General features: G+C 36.8%; 1 protein-coding gene across 1 annotated transcript; it reads left to right on the top strand.

Moving 5' to 3' along the window:
* The first annotated feature begins 18,461 nt into the window (after window positions 1-18,461).
* On the top strand, window positions 18,462-20,561 carry LOC149234450 (protein DMR6-LIKE OXYGENASE 1-like). Its single transcript, XM_089461177.1, has 4 exons — window positions 18,462-18,763; window positions 18,890-19,137; window positions 19,668-19,989; window positions 20,118-20,561. The coding sequence occupies exons 1-4, from the start codon at window positions 18,470-18,472 to the stop codon at window positions 20,406-20,408; spliced, it is 1,155 nt and encodes a 384-aa protein (XP_089317303.1). The 5' UTR covers window positions 18,462-18,469; the 3' UTR covers window positions 20,409-20,561.
* Window positions 20,562-26,088: the final 5,527 nt, after the last annotated feature.

Consider the following 26,088-nt stretch of genomic DNA (forward strand, 5'->3'; position numbering starts at 1 on the left):
CCTTTGTTTGCATGTTATTTGGTTTTTGTTTACAATTTGCAGTGATATGATAGGTAACCATTAGCATTCTTGCCTCTACACAAGTATTGTGGTATCCCTTACATTACAACTCCGAGTTGATAATTTGAGGTTAAATATTTGAACAACTAAAACTATTGACATATACTATTATTGAAGTGGCATATTTTATTCACATATCCTTCCTCTATATCAATACTTCTTAAGCAATGCGTTGACATAATTAGTTCTCTCAATTGTGTAGTATTACCTCACATGTAACTAAGTGAATCATTTTCATCAATCCTAGGGATAGTGGTATGAAAATAGTAATTCCACATTATTAATTTCCTTAATAGGACACTTGAAATGCTAGGTGGAGATGAGAGTGTTATAAGAGATTGAATCTATAGGAAAACATATGAAATTCCTTAAAACAATTTTTATTTTTATATATAATAATTATTTATTTAAATTTGTTTTGATTAATTTTATTATTTTCATTATGTTTGAATATAATTCTCTATATTTAGTTTCTTAAATGGTTAGTTTTCTTATGCACCCTATTCTCTAGATGAACTTTTGTCTTCACAATGGATTCATGTACGAATTTGAAATGTTGATTACATGAGAAATGGATATTGTGGATCTTCCAAAATATATTTTTTAAAATGATTCCCAATAAATAAGTCTCAAAGAAGAAAACTTCATTCAAACTTAAATGGTATTTTATAGTGCATCTTGCCTAAGATATGTTTACATATAAGGTTGGAGATGCAGAAATACATAATACCCATATTCAAAGTAGTATTGTGATCATTGTTGTTAGGTCACTATACTACTAGTGTAGCCCCTTATTGTTATTAGTGCAACCCCCTTATTGTATTGTTGTGCCCATGTAGCCCCCATGTTGTTATTATTGTGCCTCATAGAAGCCCGCTATTATTATTGGTGTACCCCTACAATATTATTGTTATGTAGGCTCTAATTATATTGGGACCACTTAGAATCCTATATATATAAAGGAGGTATTTTCATTTCTATCATCCAAGAATTATTCATTTGTGTAATGTAAAGGAGGTGGCCCCCTCAAAGAGTGGTTTTTAAGTCATTGATATACCTTTTCGTCTATTTTTTGAGCTGGTTTCTTAAAATTTGGTATCAGAGCTTTGGATTCTAGGGTTTCACTGCTCCAAATAGGTCATTGTGGTATTTTCGCAAAAACTTTTTTTCTACAATGTTGCAGAAGATGAAATTAAAACCCATTTGATCCAAAATCTTGATAAACCTTGTGTCTGAATTTTGAGATCTTGTCTCATTATATTTGCGGATATATGATCTAAGGACGTTAGGGTTTTTGTAGGCTTCCAAATTACATCCCAAACATGTGACCTTGGGAAAATCATCCTAACTTTTTGTCTAAGAATAGGATTGAAATTTCGTAAGAATTTATAGAAAGATGACAGACTTTAATTTTCTTCGTATGTTTTTCAAGTCCGAAAGTCAAAGCAGTAATAGGTGGTGCTTCCTACAAGTTCACTCTACTAAAAACGTATATAATCAGGTCATCTGGGGTGATTGGGACTAACTCTTTCTTAGAGAATCCAATTTCAATCAAACGGGTGGCATTGGAAAGAGGATTTAGAGGGATACCACAGATCATAATTTCGGGCCTTGGAAATCCTAAATTTTAGAGATACAACAAATTCAAGATCAAGCTCCTAAAAGCATGAAAAAGAATGACTCGAATCAAGAAAATAGAAACATCTAGTAAACAAAATTGGAGGGATGATTTGAAGAATGTGATCGAAGATATGATCAATAAGATAAAAGGTATAGAAGAAAAATTGAATGGAAACATGGAATATTTGGAGAAATACATGCACGGTTTGAAGGAAGGTGGGACAGTATGACTACAAGAAAGGCTTCCTAATGCCGAGAACATAGTAGAGGAAACTAATGATGCGAACAAACAAAATTTTGATCACGATTTCATAGACTCTAGTATTGAACTGAAGACCCACCATATTCCAAATATAGATATGAGGAAATTTGATGTCAAGGATTCGATAACTTGGATACTACAGATGGAGCAATATTTTGATCTACATGATGTGCAACTGCCACAAAAGGTACATATTCCATTTTTATATTTAGAACCAAATTAGTTTGTATGATATAGTGGTATTTGTTTTCATAAACCACTTATCACATAGTCAATTTTCACGGAGGAAATGATAGCACATTATGAGGATACAAAGAGCAACACCTTCTTTAGCCAATTAATAAATCTCAAACAAAAGGGTTCAATGGGAGAGAACATTGAGGACTTCCAAAAATTGAATATAAGGGTAAATGATATTCTAGAGAAGCATATGATTGAAGTCTTCATAGGGAATTTAAATGATAACATCCAACATGAGGTTCTCCTTTGGGAACCTGATTCATTGAAGAATGCATATAGGTTGGCCAGAAAAATTGAAAGAAATATTATGGGAACAAGGAAGCCTACCAATCCTAACTATAAAGATGGAAGTGTTATTTCTCCTAGCCTTTCACCACCTACAACGTTGACGCCACAACAATTGGAAGAAAAAATAGTGAAAGGGCTCTATTACAATTGTGATAGAAAATAAACTAAAGATCATAAGTGTGCTGAGAAGAAATTAATTTACATAGATGGGGAAGAGGAGTAAGAAACTTCAAAAGAATACAATATACACTAGGAACCAACCCTAGAGAAAGAAGAAATGAATATGACCATATCTTGTAATGCATTGATAGGAATTACCACTCCTCAAACTCTCAAGATAGAAGGGCATATCAAGAAGAAAAAGGTAATAGTATTGATTAATTCAGGTATTACCCATAATTTTATTCATCGTAAGATAGCCAAGGAATTGAATTGCTTCCTATATCCAACAAGAGAGTGTCAAGTAATGGTTGCAAATGGAGGAACCATAAATTGCTCAGGAAAGTGCCATAATAGCAAGCTATGCATGGGATAATATGTCTTCAATACTCCAATTCTTTCCATTCCAATGGGTTGTGCTGATGTTGTACTAGGAGCCCAATGGTTATAGTCTTTGGGGACGATAGCTTTCAATTTTCAAGAAATTTTCTTGAAATTTTTTAGGGAAGGAAAGGAAGTTGAATTTTGGGATATCGCAAGGAAACCAAGAAAGGTGATCATATCTAATGGCATGAAAAATATTCTAAAGACAGAACAACATGGCGTAATTGAACAATTATGTTCACTACAGGTTCAAACAACGAAATCATCTATTTCTCCTAATATACAAAAATTATTAGACAACCGTTCCAAGGTTCACGCAGTGGAATATCACGTTAAGCATCAACCACAAGTTCTCCAACTCTTAAAGGGTAACCTTAATTTGGCGCAAAATCAAATGAAACAGTAGGCACAACAACAGATTAGTGAAATTTTTTTGATGTAGGTGACTGGGTATTTTTACAGCTACAACCATAGAAAAAAATGTTCCTTAAGGTGTTTCAAAAGATTAGTAGTATAGCATATAGATTAGAGGTTCTTGAATCTTCTCGAGTGCCCCGAGTTCTCCATGTTTCATGCTTAAAGAAGATTATAGGTGATAAGCTCCCAGTTCAAACAATACTGTAGGAACTTGACGAGGAACAAAAAAACATATTAGAACCCAAAGTAGTCACGTAAAACAGAACTCGATAGCTGCAAAATCGATAAATTTTAGAGTATCTCATTAAGTCGAAGAACTTACCCACTGAAGATTCCACATGGGAGGACGAGAATTTATAAATAAGCATCCATAACTACTCAAGTGTTGAGGACAACACTTTTTGAAGGAGAGGGGAATGTTAGGTCCCTATACAACTAGTGTCTCCCCTTATTATTATTAGTGCAACCCCCTTATTGTATTGTTGTGCCTATGTAGTCCCCATGTTGTTATTATTGTGCCCCATAGAAGCCCACTATTGTTATTGTTGTGCCCCTATAATATTATTGTTATATAGCCTTTGATTATATTGGGACCACTAAGAATCGTATATATAGAAAGGAGGTCTTGTCATTTGTATCATCCAAGAATTATTCATTTGTGTAATGTAAAGGAGGTTGCCCCCTCGAAGCGGCTGATTTTGAAGTCATTGATCTATCTTTTTGTCTATTTTATGAGCTGGTTGTATAACAATTGTTGATATATCTGTTTCTACAATTCATTTTAGCTCAAGACAAAATTTTCCTTAAGTGCATATAGAATGCCACCAAAGGCGGTAAAGTTGATATATATCCACACTAGAAAATTTTGCAAATTTTTATACTACAAATGTTATTTCAATGAATAAACGATGACATTTTTATGAATTATATTGACATGGTTTGTTGGGATGGTTTCTTAAAACTTGAGATGCATAAATCTAGTTTTCATGCATTCGACACAAAATATTTCCATGTGGAAAATTCAACAAGACTTCGACAAACTTTTGTCACAATTGTTCATCATCATTGTGACACAATGCCATATGTTTGATGTAAAATACTATTAGGCAGCATATGTAGGAAGTCTTAGTCAACCAAACATTCAATGAAATATCTCATTAAATTTTTGACATGGTGTTATGTTTTTAATGAGAAAATATTGCCATGTGACATATGGGAGAGGCATAATCCCCTGAATAAACACTAAAATTATGCATCCCAGTTGTGATGGAGCATCATATGCTTGGCACTATTCAATTCGATGAGGAATTTATAAAGACACTTGATTTGTTAGACATTCATCATATGTTAGACGATTATGATGGTGTAAGCCTCATGTAAAAAGTGATTACCATAGGCCATTTTGCAACAAACTATCCTATAATTTTCATCATAGTGGGTGCAGGAAAGGTTTGTTGAAGGTTGTTGTCAAAGTAGTGATGCACTAGGGGAATGTTTTATGCAAAATTGAAAACATGACATTAATTTTTTTTATGAGTGGATGACATTTTTAAAAATAAAGTTAAATTAAATTGTTGTACAATGAAATACATGATTATGATGAATTAGACATAGTGTGATGGCCCGATACAAATTTCTTGGGTTCCTCAAGGAAAATGAGGGGGGTCCTAAAAATTTTGTCACTTTCACAATTTATTTCAAGACCGAAACTTAGATCCATCGTTAGGATCGTCTCTTTAGGAGGTTTCCAACAATATCAATTATTTCTAATTCTAATTTACAAACAAAATATTATTTTTCTTCTAAAACTCTCTCAACCATTTGTGAATATACCCGCATACCTAACAAACCTAGCATACTAAATGCATGCCATAAGGCATCCACCAATGCATGACCATAAATAGAAAACCATGTTCTCGAGGAGAAAAATGCAAGCCCAACAATTAATAAAATCCCCACATGGATTACCATGCCCATAATATGCATGCCCCAATGCTTCCACCAACGCACAACAATAGGCACAAAATGCATACCAAAGGCATGCTATAAATGCATGCCCAATCATTAAGAAAATGTCCATTGAGATTATCATGCCCATAATATACACACCTAATGTACTAAATGCCTAATATGCGATTGTGACTACTCAAAATAAATATTTACAATAACACTCATAGGGGTTGATAACATCAAAGGCTAAAAAGAATAAAATTTGTAATCTCACAACACACCATTTTTAGCATAATATGAAGTAAAAAATATTGTTGGAAGATATCAAAGTAAAATTACCACATATGCAAAGTACTTAACATAATAGTTTAATTAAATCCTAAAGGAACAGAAGACACACACACTTACAATCTCATCCTTTAAACTCAAAGTCTTGAGGTAAAAGTAACTATATTCCCGAAATAGTTATCTTAGAGTTTTTTTTTTTTAAATACTCAAATGCTTTAAACAAAATTATTTAATATCTAAAAAACAAGAAAGGTGTTCATCCTTATGCACTAGTATGGGACTCCCATTGTTACAGGGAAAAGTATCTATTTAGAACTGCTCTATCCCACTAAGGTGTGATAGCTGCCTTAGAAACAAACTGAGAAAAACTACTTTTGTATTTCCTTTATGAACTATAGACAGAGAGGAATAGAAAGAACCAACCTGTGTCTTGCACTAATCCTTTGATCCAATCCCTCTCTTCTTTGATAGTCTCCAGCTACCTGCTCCCTTACTTGCCCGGCTTCACAAAGTACCTGTAAGATCACAGAAGAAGAACACTATACAAAGACAAGGATCTATATTCATAAACAACTTAGGATGAGATTTAAGTTAACCAAACAAATGTAACAAGCATCAATGATACAAAAGCATGGAGGAAAAAATCAAATAGTTTCTATTGATAAATAAGAAAAGATCCAGGAAGAGTTACAACCGGTGGTTCCTGACCCAGCATCAACCTCCCAGCAAAGAAGCCCCTCTTCACCTCAAACAAAGCATAGATCACCCAATACTCTGATGTTTGTCTCAAAAAACCAACAACAATTCCTTACAATATGCAAAATTCCAGCCTCTGGATCTCTGAGATGAGGGATCCATATATAGATATGTGTAAGGAGGATGAGTCAGCTTGTGATTTGAGTAGTGTTTTCTCTCTGTCAGTTCTTGCTTCCACTTGGAGACTGAAAGCCTCTTACTCATCCTTGGTTGAATTCAGTGAGGCAAGTGTCAGAGGAGAAGATTCTGGAAGCTTCCATTGTCTCTCCACCTCGCGGAATGACACTGCCATTTGTCATTTCTCGCCCATCGCACCCCACAGAAGGGACTTTTGAAATGCAACACACCCTCACAGTGTATTTAGGTACAATGCAACGCACCTAGCCAGTGGAGCAGCTGAAACGATCCTGTTTTGACTTATTCTGAGCAGTTTCTGGTGGAGAACTTCTGGGAGAAGCTGTAATCTGTTGACCTTGTTCCTTTAGGGGTTAGAACAACACTTTTAGGGAATTAGGAGCCCTTGGTTTATGAACATTTCATGCTTGGAGTTGTAAGGCACAAAAATGTCTATAACAGTTGCCCCCTAAAGTATGAGGCCGTTAACCTTTTGGTGTCGGGTGAAATGCTTTATTATGAGGATCCGAAGTTCTTTCAATGCTGAGACGAGACCTGTAATAAGATACAATACAATACATTATCTTCATACTATTTTCATGATCTAGCTGAGGCGAGCATTCTCATGCTCAGCTTTATAAATTTATTTTTATGTACATAGGACAGACAATTGTTTGAGTGTAGACTGATGATTATGATAGAGCCATCATCCTTTTGGTAGGATGATTATCTGTGCTGCAATGCTGTACATTTGATGTCTTTATTTCCCTTAATATATATCGCAGCCCGGATGGATGAAACTAGATCTGGGGTCTTCAATCTCGTCCAATCTTTACTCACAGTACAAGTCGATCCATGTGAGAAATGTTTTGAAGTCGAACATGGAAAGACATCGCTTGATTACCAGTCAATGATGTAAACTGTTAACAAGCGCGAGAGGAATCACCGATAATGATAATGATCCTCAAGGTACTGCAGTACAATCCACGTGGTGTGAATAAAGGACTTGGCATCGAACACCACGCAAATTCTTTCGGTCGAAGGCCATTGATGTAAACCTGTCGCCGGAAGTGAGAAACTTGCCATTAAGGCATGCAAGCTTCAATGTACTGAATGGGGTGTTCCTAGATCAACTTCTTGGATAATGAGCTGATGTCAACAAGAAGTGATTCGTCATAGGAGGGCCTTAATGAATCCCACATCAATGACATGGAATGGATCAAATGATTTTGATGGAGGTGAAAACGATCTGATGATATACGGTTCAGGGTGGCGGTCATGAAAGAATGGAGTATAATGTATGGTAGTGGGTTAGACACAGGTGGCTTCTCTGGATGACCTCTCTTGAACATGTCGGCGACACTGATGTGATGGATTGGTAGCATTAACCCCAAATGTGGATGGTATGGCATGACCATGGCGATGTGACCGGTGAATGAAACAACCCAACCCGACTCGGACACGGAGTGGAAGTGTCATGTTCAAGAGCGACTTGCTACCAATAAAGATTCTTTGAGATTTCTTCCCAATTTTTCCCCAGTCATTGTTGACGAGTACCTCTTTGTTTTTGTCAAGCTTGAGGAGGATAACATATGCTTGTTCTATAATTTTCCCTTCGGGTAAACCCATCGCTATGTTTTAACAAGCCTAGCGATAGTGAAACTCGTTCTCGTCTAAAGACAAGTTTGTCGCTATTAATCTTTTTGACGAGTTTAACGACAAAGATAACTCGGTCCTTTTCAATTTTAGAGAGTCTGAAAAGGCATGTAAAGGTAACTCCAAAATTCCTTTTTCATCATTTAATCCCTTAAGTCCGAAAAAGTATAAAAAAATACAGAAGGGATGAATTTTCATTAGTTTTAACGAGCCGAACAAAACAAGCGCTCGATCTTTTTGTGTAATAATCCCTCAGGTCCAAAAAGATTAAAATCTAGAGGAGAGATAGCACTTCCTGTCCCTTTAACGAGCTGGAAGGCCAAGGACTCGGAAATCTTTTCATATTTTACGAGTCAGTTGAAAAGAGCTTAAAGAAGACTCGTCTTTTGAGGAACGAGTGATAAAACAGGTAGCAGCTGATTCCAGGTAAGGTTTGGAATTTTCCAATCACGGCAGTGTCACAAGGATGGCTAGTGAAATCACTCTTCGCAGCTGTTCCTCAAAATGGGTAAACAATCAAATGGAGGTGAATGATCGGCCAATGAAAAAGTGGAGGTGACGGTGCAAACACGACCAAGGCTTTAACGGCTGAAGTACTACATTCACGATGATTATTTATTGGGGGATAGTTCATTTTTTAATGAGCTTAAACGTGGGTGGAAACATTTGCTCATGTCTTATGTTTATTTTTTAACGAGCTTGAACTATGTGCTAAAACTGCTCGATTAATCCAGTCTTGTGATAAGAATGTCTCATATAAAAAACGACAACTTTTAGATTTTTGCCCCACATCCTTTCTTTATGCAAGTTAGGAAACGACCAATCCTACGAGTTTAAAGGGTTAGAGGTCCTAAAAATTTAAAAAATAAATAGTCGCTCTTCGCTTGCACTCCAAAAGGTTTGCATGCCCCCAGGTATAAAATAGAGTTTCAAGGTTACCCTACTTCTTTCCGATAAAAAATTTGTTTTACCGAGAGAGGCCTACCTCTTATAGGTTACCCAAAGATTGTTCTATTCACAGCGCAAACAAAACACTTATTCGGCGATGTCTACCGAGATAAACAAAGGTGAGTGGCGGAGCTTGCCAACTCACATAACTTTGACAAGAGAATCTTGTTCCTGAATAACCCCCTCTTCCAATCACGGATGGGGGGTACAGACTAGTCATATTCTCCCACGGAAACCTACCCTATACCCGAAGTTTTCCTGCCGAAGCAGACCAAGGTACATTCCCCCTGGGTTTCAGTGATATCCCTCCGAATTACTCGCGCTCATCGGGAGGACGGACTGGAGATTGAGACATTTCTTGCGTGAAAAGACCATTCAGGGATGGTATATGACTATTTACTATGTGTGATCCAGGAAATGAAAGCTGGTCTACGAGCTTGACCACTCTTCCTTCGTGCGGAAAACACATCACTCTAAAGAGTGATGAGACAATGGCTCTCATGCAATAAATATAGTCTCGTCCAAGGAGTAGATTGTAATCCAGGGGTCCTTGAACTACCATAACGTTCATGTGAACGGTTTTCCCTCTCAATGTTATGGGCACATTGGGAAGGATCCCTAACGGTCGACCGGTTCCTTTATCAAAGCCTGTCAGATTTCTCATCTCAGGCAAAAGCGATGGCGAACCAAGCACTTTCCAAGCAGTTGAGGAAAGGATACTCACAGAAGCCCGTCATCTATGATGGTACCAGCCATAACCATTCTATATATCTGAACAATAATTTGGAATGGTACACTAGATGGTAAACAGGGTCTGCCTAGTTGATTCCAATCGAAGGAGACAACTAGGTTGCTTGGAGGTGCGACCAAATAGACGGCCGGGTACGACTCTGACGAACTTCCTTCCTGCGATAAAGGAACAGGTAAATTTCCCCCATGTTCGTTGGAGTCTATGCTTATGAAAAGAATTTGGATGTTGTCATCCTTGTTCTCTTCAGTGATTGTATCATCTGAAGATGGAACCTTTGAAGGCAAGACCGGGTCAACTGCCGCCTTGACCTTTTGACTTTCGTCTGGTATGGATTCAGATGGTTCATCTTCAATGACAGATGCTTCAGCCGACCACCTGAGCGGGTTAGCTGGATTTTCGACTAGTGACGGACTCGGCAAGAGTTTTTTATATCCAGAAGGAAGTCGTAACGGTGAAACCGGACGATCATCCAAAACTCTTTTAGCTTCGTCTAAGAAGGGACAATGGTGAACGGCATGATCGCCTTCACACAGTTTACAAGGAAATCTATATTTTCCTTTTTGTCCTGGGGCTTCACTTTCACTAGTCGACGGTGTGTTTTCAACATGATCATCAGAGGTTGACGACACCGGGTTGTGCAAACGAGGAGACGAGTCCCTTAAGATCTGAGGGATGCAAGGACAGTCTCTGTGAAATTGGTCTCCTTTGCAAATGACACATGGCGATTTAGGCCTGGTCGGTGCAGTGTGTGGATTTTCGTTAGACGACACTCATTTGCCCCCATTCGCTTTTGGCTCCTTCTTCTTCTTCTCTTTCTTCTTCTTTTCCTTCTTCTCCTTAGGAACTTGACTTTCGGCTTTACCAGCCCCGACAAGCGAAGAGGAAGGAGGAGAGGAAGAATTAGAGGAAGTAGAAGGTTGGTGGGTAACTCTGGATTCGTCTAATTGCTGATTCGATTGTTCAGGAATAGTGGTGTTCTGAACGACAGAGGTTGAGAAGAGCCATACAGGCAAACCAATTGTCAGTCCTGGAAGCAACAATGTGGCCATATGGGGCGCACCAACATCTCCCCAAGAGGAGAAAGAACTAGGATTTCCTCCAAGGGGAATTCCTTGGTTGGTAGACTCCATTTTCTCAACCTAAGATCAACGTAGGAAAGGGTAATGAATATTCCGTTTAAAATCAATTTTAGACGCTTTGACACAACTTGTTTTTTCAGTTTTTAAGAGTCGAGAAAAAACAAAAGATGACTCTAGACTCCTTTGATTTTTAATGAGCCTGAAGTGACAAGTGCTCAGATGGACCTTTTCCGTTAAGGAGTCTGAAAAGGAACGAAAGGGACTACTCTGGAGATCTAGGTAGAGGGAGTACCAAACCAATCGCAAAACTGCAGAATACTTTTTACGGTACAGCAGTCAATCTTCCCGAATGCTGTGTTCAGTGCATTGCGATCGATAGGGCAGCAGACACGACTTCCTAAGGATAAAGGATTTAATCCTATAGGGGTCTCCCAAAATATACTCGACGGTACGTGGGAGCACAAGTCCGTACTGGCACTTATTGTCTCAAAGTGGAGGAATCACCAAACCATCAGTGAGGACAACAGTTACCAGGCTTTACAATGCCGGAATACGTCTCTAGCCTAGACCTCTAAATGTTGTGCGTTAAGTTCCAAAGCGTTGTTAGATTCATTGAATTTATTTTAAGCTGATCTTGCTTATGAAGTTTGCCTTTTGGGTTCACCACGAGATGTAGATGTAATTCCTAAAATGAAATCTAAAGATGATAAACAAACTTTTATCTCTTTTGTGCAATGAAAATCCTAGCTACTAGAGGAAAAGAAAGACACAATATTTTCACAAACAGCAAAGAGCACACTGTAAATGCACTTTCCTAAATCAAGCCAAACAGACTGTCTATATGCAAATGCACATGCATGTATTTGTTTTCGACTTTCTTAGTATTGATGCTAAAAAGAAAGTTGATGTACAAATCTGAATTTCTTTTCAAGCGACAAATATAAACATGCTCTTTTTCGAAATCAAAAACAGAGATGATTACGACACCTTGCGATTTTGAAATGAACACTAGTTCTTGACACTAGAAAATCATAAATTCAGACCAAAGCAATAGTAACAGTATAATCAACCATCAACAGCAATCAAACTTTCTCCTATGATCGAAATCGACACTTGCAACAGATCCAAATCAAAGGACGACAGTACGACTATTCTACTTTTGCAATGGAAAACTGTAAACAACTCAACAAACGCACAAAAACATCTACAGTTCTTTTGCACAAAGGAGGCGAAATAATAGCAAGGAAAAGGGGTTTCAAATAGACATACACTGATCACAGGCAGCAAAATTCAGAGATAGAACTGGAAAGAATGAAGCACAAGAACCACAGCTACACAGGGCTAGTCTAATCAGCGCACCTGTAACACAGAGAATCTGAAATGCAGCGCAGGTTGCCCTTTCAGGAAGTGCGCTGAAATTCAGGATCTCTTAACAGTACCTGCGTTGGGCCAGAAACGAGAATCTGTCCAGGTTCCGGGTCACAGTTTGCAGTTCAGTCTTTGGTTTTTGGCCGAGTAAAAGCAATCAGTAATTCAACAATCAGGGGTAGATCTAAGGAGGATCTCGGAGCTATCACAAGGGCAATCAGATAATTTGTGAATCAGTTGTTCAAATCATAAACAGATCCAGTGAATGGATTGAAGTAGCAGATGTCTACTTTGCATTTGTTATGGCAAATGCAGTTCGAATGCTCCTTATAAGTTTATGAAACAAACAAACAAAGAATGATAAACAAACAAACTAATTAGATCCCCAGTGGAGTCGCCATTTTGTTACAGGGAAAAGTGTCTATTTAGAACTGCTCTAACCCACTAAGGTGTGACAGCTGCCTTAGAAACAAACAGAGAAAAACTACTTTTGTATTTCCTTTATGAACTATAGACAGAGAGGAATAGAAAGAACCAACCTGTGTCTTGCGCTAATCCTTTGATCCAATCCCTCTCTTCTTTGATAGTCTCCAGCTACCTGCTCCCTTACTTTCCCAGCTTCACAAAGTACCTGTAAGATCACAGAAGAAGAACACTATACAAAGACATGGATCTATATTCATAAACAACTTAGGATCAGATTTAAGTTAACCATACAAATGTAACAAGCATCAATGATACAAAAGCATGGAGGAAAAACTCAAATAGTTTTTATTGATAAACAAGAAAAGATCCAGGAAGAGTTACAACCGGTGGTTCGTGACCCAGCATCAACCTCCCAGCAGAGAAGCCCTTCTTCACTTCAAACGAAGCATAGATCACCCAATACTCTGATGTTTGTCTCAAAAAACCAACTGCAATTCCTTACAATATGCAAAATTCCAGCCTCTGGATCTCTGAGATGAGGGATCCATATATAGATATGTGTAAGGAGGATGAGTCAGCTTGTGATTTGATTAGTGTCTTCTCTCTGTCAGTTCTTGCTTCCACTTGGAGACTGAAAGCCTCTTACTCATCCTTGGTCGAATTCAGTGAGGCAAGTGTCACAGGAGAAAATTCTAGAAGCTTCCATTGTCTCTCCACCTCGCGGAATGACACTGCCATTTGTCATTTCTCGCCCATCGCACCCCACAGAAGGGACTTTTGAAATGCAACGCACCCTCACAGTGTATTTAGGTGCAATGCAACGCACCTAGCCAGTGGAGCAGCTGAAATGATCCTGTTTTGACTTATTCTAAGCAGTTTCTGGTGGAGAACTTCTGGGAGAAGCTGTAATCTGTTGACCTTGTTCCTTTAGGGGTTAGAACAACACTTTTACGGACTTAGGAGCCCTTGGTTTATGGACATTTCATGCTTGGAATTGTAAGGCACAAAAATGTCTATAACACCCATGAACCATATCTATACCAAAAATACATGGAATGAAAGAGGAAACTTACTTATGAATCGATCAATTGCGCTTAATACTATGAAAAGAAAAGGTTGGAAGGCTAACATATAATAAATGAAAAATATTAAGGTTTATTGAACTAATTACTCTTATTTCTATGCTTTAACTCTTTGTCTCTCTCTTTTATTTTCATATTGAAATTTTCTTTATAATATTCTCTTTTGGAGAATGCGTGCTCAACATTATGAAAAATTCCCACTAGGGTAAAGAGAAATCCATGTCAAACACTTATGAGAAATCCACACTTACCGCTTAACAAAAATGAACACCCAACAATTAAGATGAATTCTCGTTGATATTAAAATAAATGCATGCCCAACACTTAAGAGAAATTCCCACTTGGCACAATTGGACCCATGTTTTTGTTGATATTTAGGATTGTTCAAAGCCTTGGAGATAGCATTACAAGGAGTGATCGTTCTACGTTTTTCAATAAGTGGTACCCCTATTTAATATGATACACTAAATAAAAAATTAAATACATGTCTCAGATAGCACCATTGATGCTAAAAATAAATATTGATAGTAATATTTACAAAGATTCCTAATAAAGAAGACTCAAATAATAGAATGAGGAATCTCACATCACAACATTTCTAACACAACATGAAATAAAGTAAAACATATCATTGTGAAATATGAAAGTAAAGGGAAAATATATGGAGAGAAATTAACATGATTCTTTAATTAAACCATTAGGAAATTTAATAGACACACTTTAAATATCATGCTTTAAACTCAATGTCTTGAGATAACACTAACTGTGTGATCCAAATAGTTCTCTTGGAGATTTCTTTTTTTTTTTAATATACAAATATTTTAAATAAATGCCTAAAAAATATGTAAAGAAAGGATTGTGCTCATCCTTATAAAATAGGATGAGGTATTCATTGACCATTTATAGACTAATAAAACTAGATGAAGAGAGCAAAAACAATGAACAATAATTGCTATGATGTTTAATATTTTGAAAATGAATTGTTGGATGATTCCTAACTAAGTATAAATGGAAAAGATTAAGACCTATTGAAATAGTTACTCTACTTAATATGCTCGAACTATCTCATTTTCATTTGTTTGTTGAAATTTTCTTATAATCTACTTAATTGGAGGTGGCCTCACTGTTGTAACTACTTCTTGAGACTTGTGTTTAGATACTCTAACCAAATCCTTCTTTAACCATTATTCAATGTAATCTTATAATGACATAATTTTCAACTTGAGCTTGATCTTGATTTCAAGCATGTCATCCTCAATATATTTCAATTCAATTACTAACAGATGGACTATGTTCACTTGATCTTTATTTTTGTTGAAACTCTGGATTAGTCACTTTTAAACTTCTTTGTGAGAGAAATCAATTATGTCATTAAACTCATTATCCCATGGGATCATGAGAGAAGCCAACTTCTCTTTCATTATTTGTTTAGCAAGCATACTAGTTTTGGCATCTTATAAGGCTTCAAAGTTAGATAACTTGCATTGAATAGTCTTCTTAATGTGACCAACCCTGTTGGGATGAATTTTATCTTCATTTGGATGTCTATTAGTCCTCCAATCATCTCAATTGTAGCATGGATACAATATTTCCTATGACTTTATCTATCTAGTACTCTTCCTCATAAGAACCAATGTCCATATTAGATTCTTCACCTATAAAGGCTGGGAACTTCTTGATTTGTTCACCATCTTCAAACTCTTAGCACTTATTGATGTTATCAAGAACAAAAATTTCTTTTATGTTTTTCATGGAGAAGGAAAGACAAAATAATTACGAGGGATGAGACTTATGATATATATTTCCAAATCATCTATATTTTGATTCATTTCTATGAAAAGGTTATCAAATGTGCTTCACATTGCATACTTATGTTACCTAAACCTTTATTGTTTGGTCTAAAATTTTCTTTACATTGCTCACTATGATATTGTAATCTCCAAATATTTGAAGCTATGTTATAACCATGTTCCTAGTTGTCTCCAAATCTTATATTAGTGGCTCATATTCATCCACAATTTTGGTTTCTTCAAATTTAATATGAAATGATGTTGGAATTCTCTCCCTCTGAGAGAGATCAATAAGATACTTTTTCATTCATCCTTGCTAGAAGCTGCATCAAAATGTTGTTTCCATAAGCTAGTGTTATATGTGTTGTTTTGTTCACATATTGAAAGACCATAACTAGTAGTAGAAGAGGGTGCAGGGTTGAGCAGGAAGTTTCTGATATTAACAATGTTGTCTCATGAGAATTTATGGTCTTTTTATGGCCACTCATAACATAAGCCATCTTTAGCTCCTTATACAAATTACAAGTATCCCCTTGAAAGATAAGAATTCTGGCACATGATTAGTCAAACTAAATATTACCTTTGGTAAAGGAAACTTAGAGTTTAGACAATAATATGTCGTAAGTGGAGAGAACATTTACAATCGCTAGATGCATAACAACAAACTTCATGAGGATTTCCATCATTCCCACCATGAAATCATCAATTACGCTTGGCATTGAACTCTCTTAGAATTAAAAGTATATAGATTTTGTACGTTTGTTAATGTTTAAGCTCAATCTTTCCATGATTACTAACGCATCAAGGAATGGTAGGCCCTACAGTCATATAAATAGTTATAGATAATATATCCTATAGTTAAATCTTTCTTTCTTGCTCAAATATTTTCAATTGAGAAAAGATTGAGATATTCTCATTTCAAAATTTATAACGCCTTTTCAAATCCAAATTGAAGAAGTTGAATTTCATGAACCACTAGCTTTGCTTATAAATATAGTCCAAGATTCATAGATTAAATAGGTTAATCTCAAGTCACAAACAAGAACTCTTACCTTACGAATATTAAGTGTATCTCTTTAGTGTTAGAATCGTTCTACAACCTAAAGTTACATAAGAAGGTGCATACTGCACACAATACCTTGGTCTTCCCCCCTTTATTGTGTGAGGTGAACAACCTAGGGAATAACATATTTGTTGTTGCTTTTGTGGTTTCCATTTACTCATACTCTCCATCGTGTCACTTGAGAGAATGAAAATTTGTTGGAGAAGATTATCTTCCTTCCTTCTTCCCTCCACACAACCGAAGATAACACCAATTTAAGTATAGTTTACAATTATATTTTCTTATTTTGAAATGTCCTTCTTGAAACAATAGTAAGAATGGATTTATAATAGTGACTTAATAACCTCAATATTATAACTATTATTGAAAATAAGAATGGGAAAGTATACCATATGAATGGGAATAATGAAAATTAACAGTATTGATGTAGATAATTTTATAGTAATTATTTAACTAGAGGACATTGATTTTAGTTACCATTTTAGTAAACAAAAAATTGGGAAAGCAAATACCTGTAGTCACAAATTTATTGGTATATTGGAAATGGATTCAATTCCTATATCTTTTACAAATTCGTTGGTCATTGATATATTGAACAGGGATTTCACATGTTATGGATATTTAAAAAAAAACAAATGGACCATTTCTCGATTTGTATGTCATCTTTGGAGGAGGATATACTAATTTGAAGGATTCAATTCCACAAGTGTATGTACTCTTATAGTCAAAGTACATATCGGTTTGATGGATCACCTAAAGTAAATCATTCTAATAAATCATCTCCCCTGATTAAAAGCACATATATATAATTAACTTACAAGAAAAAAAGCCAAAAACATGTGATGCCACGGTAACAACCTAGCCGGTGATGCGACCAAAATAGTATTGTACATACCACAAACGAGATCAAATACGAGTATGCAGATGGCCAGTTTAGTGGCCGAACTAGAGATCAACGTAGACATGGAGAAGGCCGGCCTCCTCTCTAATTGAGAGGCACAAATCACCGAATTACTATCGAATTGAGCACACTACTTTGAAGTTTGAGCTGCTACCACTGACTTCTTGGAGTCCATACATGTCTTAGGACGTCCAAGGCTTGTTCTCTGTTTTCACTAGCTTTTACAGGATCCCACAAAGGCTGTGGCAATGGGACAATTGGAATATGTACTATATATTTAATCTGATTTACTGATCTTATCACATCAAGTATTCTTTATAATCTTCGAATATATACCATTTGCAATATTGACAGATGAATAAAGTATATATTGGATCACATGTCAACATTAGTTATCTTATTGTAGAATAACAATATTTAGTCTTCCAAAAAGAAAAAGCAGATATGACCTCTAAAAAACAAATAGGCCACGAACAAATAGGTCACCATAGCAGAGTGTTAGACAGCTATAAGTACCCTGTACATACAGAATAGCACACTGTTAAACAACATTAAAAATTGTTCGACACCCGTGACATAGACCTGTTGTGACAATCGATGATCTGATACTTCCCCAAGAATTAAATGCTCAGCCAATCGATTAGCTGATACTTCCCGAATTAAATGCTCAGCCAATCGACGATCTGATACTTCCCAAATTAAATGCTCAGCCAGTCGTACCGGGTATCCTGCACATTTTCTACACGCATTGGACGTCATAGACTCTTCGTCACTCGTATTCCGCGTGGGATCCACAAAATACTATTTATAAATACCTCTAACCATATAAAGAAATTAAGGTAGAGTTTGGCATCTTCGACCGACGAGATGGAGATCGTCAACGTTGAGACGGAGAAAGCCCCCTCAACTGAAACTGATAACATAATTCACCGCAATGAGAGGGAGGAGAAGTCAATACCATTAATTTCGAATGGAGCAAACTATTCCGAGCTTCCGCAACATTACATCAGACCTCCCACCGAGCGACCCATGCTGGATGAAGTAGTCCTCATTTTAGACTCCATACCCATTGTGGACGTCGGTGCTCTCCTGTGTGATTCTACTAGACCTGAGGTTATCCGACAAATTGCCGGTGCCTGTGCTGAATACGGCTTCTTCCATGTATCCGCTTTCATACTCTTATCACAATTTAATTTGCATTCCTAACTCCTCCGATTATTATCTTCAAAAGATTATGTCAGGTTGAATATGGTTGAACATTTTCTTGTTGTGTATATGGTTCAACAGATAATCAATCATGGCATTCCAGATATGGTGAGCAGCAGGATGCTACAGGTAGCGGAGGAGTTTTTCACAATGCCTGTGGAGGACAGAATAGAGTATTATTCCGACGATCCGTTGAGCAAAACACGTTTGTCGACGAGCTTCAACATCCATAAAGAACAAGTGTTCAACTGGCGGGACTACCTGAGACACCATTGTTATCCGTTAGAAGAGCATGTTCACACTTGGCCTTCAAAACCTGCGGATTATAGGCATGTAGTGGCCGCTTGAATTGCGTCATTGCCTTATGCTCTTTACGTACAGATTATTTTTGAAATGATTTATTAAGTAGATAATTTTAATTTTTGGGTTTAAATGCAAAGAATTTTCACAAGTTATAGATAATTGTAGAGTTGAATAAAATTTGTTTCCACACATAATTTGATTATAACTTTTAGACTACGGAGACGAAGAAAAGTTAACCCCTCCGTACCTGTTGAATGTCCTAACGTACAATCAAAATAAAGGTCGTTAAAATTAATAATTTTATTACAAAGGTTTTCATCAGTTAAATATAGAATCTAATAACCCATCCACAAAATTTCTCAACAATTTGATCTGAGAAAAAATATCCAAAAATTTGAGTGTTTTCATTGCTTTTTGCATAAGTTGCAAAAAATAATTTCTTGATGGTATTGATGATGTTGAGAGAGCGATTTGTGAATTGCAAAACAAAACATTCTAGGACCAGAATAATCTCCTGATTTTGAAGATCGTTACTCGTTGTTGATGAACATGGCAGAGAAGTGTGTAGTATGTATTGCAGAGAGATAAGGACACTTGCTCTGAGGCTGATGGAAGCGATATCGGAGAGCCTGGGACTGGAGGCCGACTTCCTGGACAAAGCACTTGGAAAACACGAACAACACATGGCTGTAAACTACTATCCCAAGTGCCCCAATCCCGAGCTTACGTTTGGTTTACCAGCTCATTCAGATCCCAATGTCCTCACTCTTCTTCTTCAAGATGAGGTGCCCGGTTTACAAGTGCTCAACAATGGACGCTGGATTGCTGTGAACCCCATTCCTAATTCTTTTGTTATCAACATCGGCGATCAATTACAGGTGCCATCAATCTGCTTGCATTCTAATTAATCTCCTCTGCCGATTTAAGCTTTCATTTCTAGAATCAATATGCGCATCGTGTGCGACTTCAAAATAATTGATGCTTAAATGCAATTATCTATGTACAGGTTCTGAGCAATGGAAGATACAGAAGTGTGCTGCATCGTGCTGTGGTGAGCTCTTCAAAAACACGCATTTCAATTCCCACATTTTACTCTCCTTCTCCTGATGCAATCATCGGTCCAGCACCAGCATCCATTGACGAAGAGCATCCTGCATTGTTTAGAAGATTCACATACGAGGAATATTACCAAAATTTCTGGAACAGCAAACTGCAAGGGAATACCTGCTTGCGGTCATTCTCGCATGATACCCAAACATCAGAGACTTCTACTGAGGAGGAGAACGACGACCTCTAAAAGCGTGCAGGCATCGAATTATGGGATTTATCTCTCCCTTTTTCCTAGTTGAGTATTTGATTGGATATATATATTATCTTTCTTCCTAGTTGGGTATTTGTTTGGAATATTAAGAGTCAATTTGGTATAATGTACTCTAAAACGTCAGTTTAAGATAATCAAGTTGGATTTATATGTCGCTAAAACATCTTAATATAAGTTGTTTTCATTTCCTTCTCCGACGTTTTTTGGGTTATTTTGTCTGTCTTTGAGTTATATCTTTCTGATTATATCGAGAATTTTCTTAGCGAGATATTAAGTTGATATACATAGTTATATCCTTCTGATAATATCGAGAATTTTCTTAGCGAGATATAAGTTGATATACGTATTGTAAAATATCTTTGAGACATTATGAAGGGTTAACTTTTCAGATATTTTAAATTCTATGTTGTGTTTTATTCATTAATATATTTTGTCTAACCGTTTAATTAGAATTTATTATGAAATTAATTATACATTAATTTATTATCGTTTGATTCAGTGTACAAAGTCATCAGCTCTAAACTAGGACGATGTAATACTAATTAGAAAGAGTGTATGTGTGAGTTAAAATTGGGTGGTTATTATTAACATTTTAAATATTTTTTGGGATTTTTTTTGTGTTTCTTTATTCTTGTATTTTCAATTAATTTAAGCAATTTTAATTAATGAACAGCGGTTTTGTTACCGTTATTGTGAATTAGTTGGAATGTTTAGTTTATGTAATAGTCTATTTGGAGAACCAGAAAAACTAAACTACGAGTTTTTTAAAATTCTCATCGCTGAGTCAGAAGAAGCGAACTATTGCCCATATTCTGTTAGGGAGAACGCTGCTCGATACAGCCGCCGCTTTTAGACATATTAATTATTTCACGGCTGCACCGCCTGCCTGATCTGAAGGGGCAACATCAATTGATCACAAGGGCCAAAATTAATTGTTTAATTCATTTTACCCATATAAATGGATGATCAACATAGAAGATGAATGCAGTCATTGTTTGGAAATATTAATTTCAACCAGGGGCTTAAACATGGTTACAAATACCATGTCTGCTCATTCAACTACTCCATGGTTGCGATTTTGTTTGCAGAGGAAACTAATCACGGTTGTGATTTTGTTTGTGCAACAAAACAAAGAAGTTAAGGCTCTTAATGAAGCTTGGTAAATAAATATGGACAAGCATTCACTTCGCCACTGTTGTCCACACTCCACAACACATGTAAAACCAATTACTATGTAAAATCGCCCAGGTTGCGTATTAATGTCAAATTTGTATGTTGGGATAAATATGGATGTAAAAGTCATTTGGAATATCGGGCAAGTTAAAGAGGGAGGGGGAAACTCTGTGAGGTAGTAAAATCGTGGAGGAAATATTGGTAGGAGCGTGAAAACCACTTTTTCGAGTTTTACTCCCCAACCCAGTGATCCCCAGACAAATGTATTTTCCTATGTTTGAAATATAATACAAAGTATGTTATGTTGCAATGTGGTGGTAACTTTTACTTTGTTTAGTCGTGAGTTATTTCATGTGTATATCGTTGCATAAGACTTACCTTGCCACAATTGAAGTTGACTTTGCTGCAACGGAATTTTGACCTAAACTCCTCTCCTCTCCTCCCATAAAATTTTCTAACATGGTATAAGGCTAAACTTTGTTAGTGTAAAAACAATTGTTTTTACTAGCAGTTAAAAGAATTGTTTCGAGGGCGAATTGTTTTTTCCTTTGGATGATATTTCCCAGCACATAGAAAGTGTTTTTTTCTCACTCATAAATGGCAAAATCAACCACGAGCTTGCCTAATCATCAAATACCTCAGTTTAATGGTATTGGGCTATTACAATGAAGACCTTCTTTTCTTCTCAAGACATTTGGGATTTTGTGGAAAATGGTTTTTAGCAGAAAGGGACTTGTTGATGGACAATAGGAAGAAGGATGCAAAAGCCCTCTTCTAAATTTTTCAAGTTGTTCATGAAAGTATTTTCCCAAGGATTGTGGCAATAACGAAATCCAAGCAAGCATGGGACACCTTCAAAACAGCCTACCAAGGCATGGCAAAAGTGATGACAGGAAAGCTACAAATGCTAAGGAGAGACTTTGAAACACTTTGTATGAAAGTTTCTTAGAATGTGGACCCATTTTTTACACATGTAATTGGGTTGGTTACTCAAATTAGGTCTCATGGTGAGACACTTGAAGAAAGTAGAATAGTTGAGAAATTTTTGAGAAGTTTGCGAGCAAGGTTTGATGCCATTGTTGTGGCCATAGAAGAGGCAAAGGATCTCTCATAGTTCTCAGTGTATGAGCTTCATGCATCATTGATTTCTCATGAATATAGACTGAATAGAGCAACAAGCTCCTCATTGGAGCATGCCTTCAAGACACAAGTTTCCATTGGTCAAGGTCAAGGCAGAGGAATCTCATATGCTAGAGGAAGAGGAAGAATCCCACACAGAGGTGGAACAAGCTGCCCTTCAAGCTCAAGTGGAGGGGGAAGCAATGAAATTCCAAGTCAAGGCCCAAGCCAAAATCAAGCACAAGCTCAGAGGAATGATAAATCTCAAGTTCAATTTCATTACTGTAAGAAGTATAGTCATTATGCAAATGAATGTAGAAAGAAGAAATATGACATTAGTAACAAACCGAGTGTAAATTCAAAAAAGAAAATCAAAACCATGATAACATTTTTTTAGCTTGTAATATAGCAAAAGAAAAACAAGGTGATATATGGTATCTAGATTTAGCGTGTTGCAACCACATGTCGGGGAACATAGAAATGTTTTCCAATCTAGATGAAAGTGTGAAATCTGAAGTGACATTAGGGAGTGATAGCAAAGTCTCTATCATGGGAAATGGAAGTGTTAATATCCTAACAAAGAAGGGGGAGAAGAAGTACATGTCAGATGTTTACTTTGCCCTCGGTTTGAAGCATAACCTCATAAGCATTGGATAACTAGTGCAAAAGGGCTACAATGTGTTCTTCAAAAAAGATGAGTGCACAATATTGGATAAGCCTCCAAGCAGAAAACAGATTACAAAGGTTCACATGACAAACAATAGAATGTTTCCCTTAAAGATAAGATCAAATTTAAAGGAAGAAGGTGCACAAGCACAACTATCAATGAACTCACAAGAGGATGGAAGGAAAGAGGCAGTTGTCACACAAGTGAACTATGAAGCAAAGGTAGAAGATGATAATTGGTTATGGCATTTGAGATTTGGACATCTCCACTTTGGAGATTTAAATTTGCTACATAGGAAAGGCATGGTGAAGGGATTACCACTCATAGAAAAACCAAACAGCTTATGTAAAGGATGTATCTTGGGAAAGCAACATAGATATATATTTCTAGCGAGAGATTTAGTAAGGGTAAAGGCATCTTTGGAGACTGTCCAGTTAAATTTATGTGGACCAATGCAGACACCATCAATTGTTGGTAGTCGCTATCTGTTGACCTTCATAGATGACTACACAGGGAAGACACAGCTCTTGTTGAGACGCAAAGTGGACACTACATCAAAGTCCTTAGGACTAACAGAGGTGGTGAATACATCTGAAATGACTTCCTTCGATTTTGAATGGATCATGGAATTCACAAGCAATTTACAACAAGATATACACCTCAGCAAAATGGTGTGGTAGAAAGAAAGAATAGGACCATTGTGGAAATGGAAAGGAGTATGTTGAAGCCAAAGCATTTGCCAAACGATTATTGGGGTCATGTTATCGCATGTGCAGTATATATCTTGAATAGATGTCCAACCAAAAGCATCCAAAACGTAGTTCCTAAAGAGGCATGGAGTAGAAGAAAACACAATGTCACTCACATGAGAGTTTTTAGTTGTGTGGCATATGCACATGTATTTGACGCATTGAGGAATAAGTTGGACAGAAAGGGGGAGAAATGCATATTTGTTGGATATAGTGATGAATCCAAAGCATACAAGCTCTACAATCCATCAACAAAGAAGGTCATAATCAGCAGAGATGTGTAGTTCATAGAAGAAGAAGCATGGGATGGAATCTTAGAGAAGACAGTCAATGTCAAAGCATGTATACCACATGAGGATAAAGAGGAATGGACAACAACAAGTAATTCCTCGACAGTGACTCCCTCTACTCCTATTCAAGTGCAACAAAGCAGGCAACAAGTATCACCATAAACAAATAATAGGATAGCATTGCGCATTCAAGCAAGTGTTTCTCTAAGCAAGCCCCAAAGAGCAACACCAAGTGACATGTCAAGCCCATCTTCAACAAGCACAAGAAGACTAAAATTCAAAAATTTAAATGAAATTTATGAGCAAGATGAAGTTGATAGTAGCACTAGTTTGAATTCCTTATTTGCATTCTTTTATCATGTGGATGACGCAATCCACTTTGAAGTTGCATTCAAAGAAGAGAAATGGGTTGCGACAATGGAGGAAGAAATAGAAGAAATAGAAAAGAATGACTCTTGGGAGTTAGTGGACTTGCCGCAAGGAAAAGAATTCATTGGAGTGAAGTGGGTCTATAAGACCAAGAGAAATGTTGATGGGAAGATTGAAAGGCACAAAGCAAGGCTAGTTGTCAAAGGATACAAGCAGCAGCATGGAAGATATTATTCAGATATGTTTGTGCTAGTCTTGAGGATGGAGATAGTGCATACAGTTGTGGCGATTATTGCGCAACATAAATGGAAAGTGTATCAAATGGACGTAAAATCAACATTCTTAAATGGAGTGTTGAAAGAGGAAGTGTATGTTATGCAACCGCCTCGTTATGAGGTAGAAGGCCAAGAAGAAAAAGTGTATCGGTTGAAGAAATCTCTTTATGGGCTGAAGCAAGCACCACATGCATGGTACATGAGGCTAGATGCCTACTTGTTGGTCAATGGTTTCAAAAAATGTGACAGTGAACCTACTCTATACATCAAAGAGAGCGATGGTAAGATTCTTATTGTCGTCTTATATGTAGATGATTTGATTTTTACAGATAGTGATGATTTTGTCATCGCTGATTTAAAACAAGTCATGAATAATGAATTTGAAACGACTGGCTTGGGGTTGCTAAGATATTTTTGGGCATAGAAGTGAAGCAAACATAAAATGGCATTTTTATCTCCCAAACAAAGTATGTAGCAAACATTTTGGGGATGTTTAATATGCAAAGTAGAAAGCCCGCACCAACTCCAACTGTCATGCGGTTGAAGTTGAGAAAAGAATATTGCAGCAGTAATGTCAATCCAACATTATACAAAAGTATGATAGACAGATTGATGTATTTGGCCGCCACTAGGCCGGATATAATGTATGCAGTGAGTTTGGTGTCGAGGTTGATGGAGACACCCAAGGAAACACATTGGCAAGCAACGGAAATATTTCTAAGGTATGTTAATGGGACAAAACAATATGGCGTTTTGAACACTGCAACAGATGATTTCAGGTTGGTTGGTTACACTGACATTGATTGGGTGGGAAGTGTCGATGAAAGAAAGAGCACGTTAGGATATATTTTTCATTTGAGTTCCAGAGCCATTTCATGGGCCTCCGAGAAGCAGTGCACAATGTGACTGTCCACAACAGAAGCTAAATATGTCACCGCAAAAATAACAGCCTGTCAGGTATTTTGGATGAGAAGGATGTTGAGGTATCTTTGCCATGACCAAGAGGGAATGACA

This window comes from Pinus tabuliformis, chromosome 8 (assembly GCF_031772625.1).
Source record: "Pinus tabuliformis cultivar Carrire ecotype Pingquan chromosome 8, CPIR1, whole genome shotgun sequence".
In the NCBI taxonomy this organism is placed as follows: domain Eukaryota; kingdom Viridiplantae; phylum Streptophyta; class Pinopsida; order Pinales; family Pinaceae; genus Pinus; species Pinus tabuliformis.

Coding starts and splice junctions, on each gene's coding strand:
- LOC149234450 (XM_089461177.1), top strand. CDS start 18,470: ATGGAGATCGTCAACGTTGAGACGGAGAAAGCCCCCTCAACTGAAACT. Junction 18,764..18,889: donor CTGAATACGGCTTCTTCCAT/GTATCCGCTTTC, acceptor ATGGTTCAACAG/ATAATCAATCATGGCATTCC. Junction 19,138..19,667: donor TCAAAACCTGCGGATTATAG/GCATGTAGTGGC, acceptor TGAACATGGCAG/AGAAGTGTGTAGTATGTATT.